We start from the raw sequence: 8,412 nt of genomic DNA on the forward strand, positions 1-8,412 counted from the left end.
TCCCTTTCTCCTCTACCCACACACTGTGTGCTCCTTTCCCCACAGTGGATCAAGATGAGGCCCATCGGGCTGACTGACCTCTCACTGTTAGGAAGCTGGGAACTACACGGTTTTATAATTTCATGTCACCATGTTGCTGTTCTCAAGTTACTTAAAAAACCCCTGCAGTTTATCTTTAGCTATTCTGTCTGTGCATGTGAAATTTTAAAACAACAACAAAAAGTAGAAAATACAGTCAATATTTTCAGTGTTCACAATTTCTTGTGGATAATACACCTCTCACTTCAAAGTTATTTGAAAGGTGTGTGTGTGTGTGTGTGTGTGTGTGTGTATGGGAGGGAGGGAGGGAGGGAGGGAGGAGAGAGAGAGAGAGAGAGAGAGAGAGAGAGAAGGGGAGATTTAGAAAAAGATGGAAATAGCAAAAATAACAAGAGGAAGTGCTACACGTTCCCATGTTCACAACCCATCAGTGTTTTGTTAGAACAGCTCCGTGGAGAACAAGAGAAGTTAGATTCATTTCTTCATGCTTTCTAATTGAACTGTGTTGAGCGATTGTGACTAAAGCCCATGCTAATTAACACTCATAAGTCCATGAGCGCACTAGGCTGCATGCTTTCCATTACTCTTAGGACCTAACGTCACATCATTGTGATCCTGTGTGAAAATGAGGTGTGGGACTTCTTTTCATACATTCTGAATCATTTTTCTATCCTTCTTCATCTACTAAATGTGTCCTGTGCGTATAATCGGTCTTAACTAGCTATCATTTCAACGTCCTTGTTATAGTTCTTCACATTTTTTGACCTCTTTCCTTCCTTACCTTTTTATCTTAAGAATCTGTTCCAAGTGGAGAGAATCAGAGTGTAGCAGGAGGGGATGAAGAAGCAGTAGATGAGTACCAAGAGTTAAATGCAAGAGAAGAGCAGGATATCGAAATAATGATGGAAGGCTGTGAATGCGCCATTTCTAACGCTGAAGCCTTTGCAGAGAAGTTGTCCCGAGAGCTGCAGGTGCTCGATGGGGTAAGAACTCCTCGTCTGCTGTAAATGACTGCTGCAGGGGATTGAGAGACCGGCCAGCTCAGGCTTTCTGCCTCAGCACGTGAGCTCTGAAGTGGGGTTACTGTGTCTCTGTAAGCTGTTAGCAGCTGTTTAAAAGATGAACCAGGTGCTGAGGAGATGACTCAGTGGCCAAAGCGCTTGCCATGCAAACTGAGGACCAAGGGTTCAGACCCCCAGACTTAAGTAAATACCAGGGGGGCATGCAGCTCTTCTGTTGTCCCAATGCTTGTAACTCAGAGATAGTGAGTCCCTAGGGCAAGCTGACTAGACTAGACCAATCAGGGAGCGCACGCACACACACACACACACACACACACACACACACCTCCCTCCCCCCTCCCTCCCTCTTTCCCTCCCTCCCTCACTCACTCACTAAAAACCATTTCCAATGAAGACATTTGGCTAAGGCTAAGATTTTAGATTTTGGAATGTTCTTAATATGCGATGGTGGAAGAAAAAAGATAAACGGATACCACCTTAGGGATTAATTCTCCTAGGCTCTGAATAGTTCATTATCAAAGAGTAAGCATTTTTTGTTGTTTTTAAGAAGGTAAAAAGGACAAATTATTACAAGAGAAATGTAGCTGAAATAAATGTGGGGAGCAGGGTAAGTGTGGGAGAGGGAGCGGGATCTAGAGCTTCACTAGAGAGGCTTTAGAACAGAGCCTCTGATATCTGCACAGTTTCTGAAGCATGCTCTCAGACCTCAGTGTAGAGGCCAGCGAGCCTTCCACACTCTGTGTAGAGCGTGAACTGGAAACTTGCTGACTAGATGCACAGAGCTCTGGCCGCCCTTCACCTCTGCTCTCGAACACAGTCAAACAGCAAGAGCTGCTCAATTTTCTTTTACTTTGTAGGCCAACATTCAATCAATCATGGCCTCTGAAAAGCAGGTGAACATCCTGATGCAGTTGCTGGATGAGGCCTTACAGGAGGTGGACCAGATTGAACTGAAACTGAGCAGTTATGAGGAAATGCTCCAAAGTGTAAAAGAGCAAATGGACCAGATCTCCGAAAGCAACCACCTGATCCACCTGAGCAACACGAATAACGTGAAGCTCCTGTCTGAGATAGAGTTCCTCGTGGTGAGTGTCTTCATAGGCGACCAGTGGGGCAAAGCAGGATGACTAGTAATGTCGTGTAAAGCTCATGTATGAACCAACCTCCTTGTGAGATCAGGATTTAGAGTCATTGCAGACTGAGTGATAGGCTTGAGTAGCGCCCTGCCTCTATTTCCCCCACAATTACACGTGCAAGTGATATGTTTGAATATGTTCCAGAACCACATGGACTTGGCCAAAGGTCATGTAAAGGCCCTTCAGGATGGAGATCTTGCTTCTTCCAGAGGCATTGAGGCCTGCACCAATGCTGCTGACGCCCTTCTGCAGTGCATGAACGTCGCCCTTCGACCAGGTGTGTGCTGTAGCCATGGTAAAATCTGAGAACCCAGACTAACACTGGGACTTGGTAGGAATACTTTGACAAGAAGTAACTTGGGCTAAGTGATTTAGGGTTTCTTTATTAGCTATACAAATGGGTTTAACCGATTCCCCAACAAATTTCTATTAACACTAACTTTTTCATTTCTAGTGGACCAACTTTACCTTCACAACCTATCATTCTGATCTATTAGTTTTACTTTTAGTTGGGGGCTTAGCATCTCACTACATAGCCTAGGCTGGCCTCAAACCTACTGTGCCCCTGCTTCTCAAGTGCTAAGAGAGCAGGCAGGCACCACCATTCAGGGCTTTACCATAATCCTGTTTAAAATGTGACTTTATTATTGTATGTGTACACACATATATGTGCACGTGTACACTGTGTGTAACAGCGTACATGTTGAGGTCACAGGACACCTTTGTAGAGTCAGTTCTCTTGTCCACCTTTACGGGGCTTCTTGGGGTTGACCTCAGGTGTGCAGGTGTGTGCAGGCACCTCACCTGCAGAGCCGTCTCACCGCCCTGTCAGTCTCTGCTTCTTTAGCAGAAGCAGGCAAGCACACGTAGACGCTGGGCCAGGGCAGAGAAGATGGGGTTTCCTAGGCAGTGGTTCCAGAACCTGACTGTGCAGTCAGATCAACTAAGCACTCATTGAGAAAGATTACCAGGCAGATACTGAAGAAGAACCAGTATGTTGTGTTACTTTTCCTCCTTTTTAAATTTTATAGAGCAAATAAAGAAGCTTTGGATTCTTCAAAGGTTAAGTCTGGGTATCATTACATAGTATAGATCTGAGCTACAGCTCAGTGGGAGACCGTTTGCCTGACATGCACAAGGCTCTGGGTGCCCCGGGGTCAGGGGAGGAGGAGCATGGAGGGATAGGCATGGAGGAAGGCCAGCAAATGGCCCTCAAGAAGACGGGTTTGCTGGACCGCTGGGCACCTGAGTTGGATCACTCGAACCCATGCAAAGGTGAAGGCTGGGAAGAGAGTCCACAGAGTTGTCCTCCGACCTCCACATGCACACTGGGAGACTGCCTGACGTACCGAGTCACTGAGGGACTGTTGTTCTGACGCAGGCCATGACATGCTCCTGGCCATCAGGCAGCAGCAGCAGCGCTTCAGCGAGCTGAGGGAGCATTTTGCCCGGAGACTGGCCAGTCATCTCAACAATGTTTTTGTTCAACAGGTAATTTTAACTTACTATTAAAACTGACATGTTTCCATTGGTCATTTATATGTTACCCTAAACTGAAATTCCCCCAAATACCGAATGTATTCACTGGGGCTATAGTGTATTCCTTCACACGTGTCTGTGGTTTTAAGACTTTGAAATCTGTGCATAGTTCCTCACAGAAGTACCTTGGACTTAGGTGAACCTTTACACAGACGCCGAGCTCCTTTCAGCAGAAACTGACCCTAGGAGTCAGGTAGCTCCATTCATAGTTACATAAACAGTTGGCAGGCGCCTGTTAACTTCCAGCCTTTGTGTGTTTCAGTGTTTCAAGGTGAGAATCAGACTTGGGTCCTTATCTTTAATGTTTCATAGGTTCTGTGTAGTCAAATACGGCGTGTTCATGTAAGCATAACCAGTTCGGCTGTGAATTTTAGTTGATTAAGTCTCCATATTATAAACTTGCCTCTCTTTTTGGAAAGAGTTGTTATAATTAACAATATGGGAGGGATATTTTAATAATGCCACGGGCACCTTATAAAATTTGAACAAAAGATATTTTAATAGTTAATATAATTAGATTCTTGTGGGGGTTTTTTGTCTTTTATATTACCCATATTGAACAGAAAAATCAGGAGAAATCTTAATAATGAAGACATCGGCTTTTCTTTGAGGTATCCTGAAATGATTGTCTTTATTATATCTTATTTCCAACTAGTTCACTCAGGCCCTCCTTCAGCTCTATAGCAGGTCCTACTTTCTTTCCGTTCCTGTGAGTACATCAAATCCGCTCAAGCTTCTGTCATTTGTTTTCAGACGTCTATAAAGTTTGCCAAAGTTAGCAGCAGAGTATTTATGCTTTCAGCTTAACTTACTGATTTAAGCTACCCATTAACTAGATTTGTAATGGTTTTTAAATGTCCCATTTATCCAAACAGGCATTAACCACGTTCTGCTTGCCCTTCTCCCTGTCTCTCAGCTCCTTGGTTTTTTCAGTAATTACTTGTTGGTGGTTGAGGTGCAGAGTGGACACTGCTTTGGGATAAATGCTACTGATCCTGTCCATGAGCAGCCCAACATGTAGGGCAGGGAGACAGACACACTTGGGAATGCAGCTGTCACTGTGGTTTTATTAAGCATGGGAGGGGGAGATTAGGGCAGACGCCCTCAACATTTCACTGAACTTGAAAGTGGCAAGAAGTCAACTGAAAAGTCACATAGGACACTCCCATTTGTCTTAGTTTATTGTTTTTAATGATATTGGCAGTGATGCTGCCCATGTGTGTAATGACGACAAGAATGTCTGTCAGCCGACAGTGGTCCTTTTGCATCCTTACCTATTGGTTATCAAGTGCAGTTATTCATTCCCTCTGCTTCTTTGCCTTTTAAACTAATGGCTTTGTATAAAATGAATGCTCCTCATTCCTGAAACTCTAATATGAAATGTTAACATGTGAGTGGTGCATGTTAAAAATGAGAATGTTGCAACAGCCTGTGATGTGTTGTCGAAAATGGCAAGGAAGATCATCTCTGTCGAACTTAGTCATCGGGTCACCAGCAGAAGGGCTAAAGAGCATGGAGATTTCCATTCCAGATGGAGGGAAAAAATTGCTGGGAGGTTTGGACTAGCATACGATGGTGCCTCTGTCACTCCCACCTTAGTTGCCGTGTAATAACAGACAATGAAAGCATACTCCACTTGGACTAATATTTGGCTGTAGTAGGTAGCTCCGTGGTAACTTTTATTAGAAGTTCTAGTATCTAAGTGGATGCAGGGCACATGCTTTTAATCCCAGTACTTGGGAAGCAGAGGCAGACAGTTTCTGAGTTTGAGGCCAGCCTGCTCTACGTAGAGAGTTTCAGGCTAGCCAAGGCTACATAGTGAGACTGTTTTGAAAACAAATAAAATTATAGTAGTGTGTGTGTGTGTGTGTGTGTGTGTGTGTGTGTGTGTAAAATCTTATAGCTAACCAAGTGTTTTTAATTTGAATAACCTGTGAACTATGTTAGTCATAGAATTGTCATCATTTTAGATGAGAAGTACATTACCAAGGATATTGTATGGATTCAAATTCCTGCGTGAAAGGTACCTAGGCAGCGGGCACTCAGTAATTCTGTAATTATTGGTGGTAACCTTTTATTTTATATAATAGAAACCTTTAAAATGTTCAGTGTTTTTAACATATGAAGAGCAAAATTCTTTATACTTAGTGACTTACATTTGATAATTTTTGTAATATTGATTAAATTAAGCAACTTAAACAATTTTACAATTTCATGTCCTTATTCTGGAACATTTTATCTAAAATTGTATCTCTAATAAATCCACTCTATCCTGACAGTAATAATTAAGGGTAACAATAATAGATATGGGAAACACCAGTTTCTTAGGTGTTTGAGACATGAAAATGCTGAAAAAATTTAGCATAGTAACATCTGCAAAGAGCTTTGTAAACTGAGAGGTCCTCCACACGATTGCTAATAATTAATTCTTCACTTCCCAGGAGAGATTTTTTTAATCATTTAAAAACTTTGCCAACTTGCAATAATGTAACTTAACATACAGTAGACAGAGTAAACAGTTATACAAATGTAACTTTGTGTCTTGAGTCACTGAGAAAAGTTATGGAGAAGAATATTTTGGGTGAAGAGAGCATTTGCCACAGGTTGCCCATTAGCACAGTATTTGGGACATTTGTGAAGAGGAAACTCTTCTCTCTGTCAGCACCACTCGGTAGGTAAGAAACACAGGACACAATCCTGAACCTGTAAGCGTAGAGTTTATGAACACCTGTGTCTTCAGTGCAATTCTCAGAACTCTTCTGTAATGTGATGTTCTATCAGCCATGACAAGTGTAGAGGTGGAGACAGAACAGTGGTACATAATAAAGTGTATAAATTACAAGTGATAAATCTTTCAAATTAAAATAATTTAATTCTTTAAACTCAAGATGTTAACCAAACTATTATATTTCAGCTAGCACCTTAGGTGCTATCCAGCTCCTCTCTCTGACTCAGCAGCCTTTGTAAATTTAATAGTTTCCCTAAAATACAGAAATAGCCTCTAACTAGGTAGCTCAAACGAACTGATGAACGCAAATGTGGCTTGTTTGGCCTTTGCTTGCTTGGTGGGAAGTTGTTTCAAGTAGAATCTGCTCTCGCAGCTCCTCATCTCTGAGGTGCTCGCTGACTTAAGTCCATCACATAGGCTGACTGAAGAGGAAGAAAGAGCTAGGCCGTTCAACAGAGGTCTGAGATGTTACATTTGTATAGAGAGATGCACACACAGCCATTGCTATAGGCACATACACTCAAGAGCTAGCTGGCAGTAGCAGGTTTTGATTCTGACTCAGTGCTTTCGTTTAAAGGATTGTAAAGGAGGACAGAAGTTAGCCTTGGTTGAGCAACACTCCAGGTACAGCTTTCCTTCTGTGTGAACTGAGTCACTCAACACCCTGAGCCTCGGCTTCTTCCAGAAGATAGGGTTAATCGGCCAATAGTCTAGCACTCTGTATTTTTCTAAAGCAAAAGTCAAGACATAGGATCTGAGACTATTATTAACTTATTTACACAAAAATGCCAAGGTTTGAAATAGTCATATGCAGTAATTTGACTAGCACATCACTTTAATGGGAAAAACAGAATTATATTGTTATTACGGTTTATCATAGAAAGCCCAAGGTATGGCCACCTGGAGTCCTTACAAACTTTAAATTTCATATCTTGTGCATTGTTTTATGTGTTGAAAAGTCTAGCTCTAGTGAGAATCTCATTAGACTGTTTTGGAAAGACTTTGGTATGTTTCCTAACACAGTCTGTATTGAGACGTTTATTTGCTTAGTAAGTTGTAATGTGATGTAGAGATAAGCTTTAGACAGCATCCTCAATTCTTCTGCAAGATGAGTCAGTGAGGCACGATCCCAGCCACCCTTGCCTGTTTGTGAGTTTTAATGGTGCTAGGAAACCGTGGATACACAGGACGGTAGAAGTGGACAAGTAAGTACTCAGTTTTCATTTTTCCGTAATTGCGAGGTTTTACGATTACTTGGTGTGTTTAGGATTTCCTGTCCTAACAGTGTTCCTGAACATTCCATCATACTTACTCACTTGTTTACTCTAGGGTCACGATCAGAGCTCAACCCTTGCTCAGCACTCTGCTGAACTGACTCTGCCCAACCACCATCCATTTCATAGAGACTTGCTTCGCTATGCCAAGCTGATGGAGTGGCTAAAGAGTACAGATTATGGAAAATATGAGGGACTGACAAAGGTATGGATTTGACGGCAGGTACCCACTGGATCTATAGTAGAGTCTTAGGTTATATGTTTTGTTCTTTAAGTTTGAAATACTAAAGAATGTTTTTGACAAAGCAAAAGATAATTGAATTTCTGAGTGCTCATATGTTTACTCGAATAAAAAGAGACAAACTTTGAACTTCACTGTAAAATAGGACTAAGCCATATTGTAACTTGAAATATTTGTCTGTTTAGTCTGGTGTTGTCACGAGCAATGCTTTTTTCTGTTTTCTTTTGTGTGGCTGTGTGTGCGCATCTGTGTGCACTTGTGCAGAGGTCAGAGGATGACAGTGGGCATCTTCCTCTGTTGCCGTCTGCCTCCTTCTGTTTAGATGGGGTCTCTCGTTGAACCTGGGGCTCATTTTCACCTAGGCCGGCAGGCCAGCAGACCCCAATGATCTTCCTGTCTCTCTTGCCCCTACCACTGGGCTACATGGTCCCAG

General features: G+C 42.4%; 1 protein-coding gene across 1 annotated transcript in view; it reads left to right on the top strand.

Moving 5' to 3' along the window:
* The window catches only part of Exoc1 (exocyst complex component 1), a 50,553-nt gene that overhangs the window by 12,954 nt on the left and 29,187 nt on the right, over nt 1-8,412 (top strand). The window contains exons 6-11 of the mRNA XM_032917160.1: nt 835-1,022; nt 1,919-2,146; nt 2,342-2,474; nt 3,579-3,688; nt 4,392-4,445; nt 7,794-7,943. Coding sequence (XP_032773051.1) covers nt 835-1,022; nt 1,919-2,146; nt 2,342-2,474; nt 3,579-3,688; nt 4,392-4,445; nt 7,794-7,943 — 863 coding nt within the window. The remainder of the gene's footprint in view (nt 1-834; nt 1,023-1,918; nt 2,147-2,341; nt 2,475-3,578; nt 3,689-4,391; nt 4,446-7,793; nt 7,944-8,412) is intronic.

The sequence above is a fragment of the Rattus rattus genome, chromosome 11 (genome assembly GCF_011064425.1).
Source record: "Rattus rattus isolate New Zealand chromosome 11, Rrattus_CSIRO_v1, whole genome shotgun sequence".
NCBI lineage: Eukaryota > Metazoa > Chordata > Mammalia > Rodentia > Muridae > Rattus > Rattus rattus.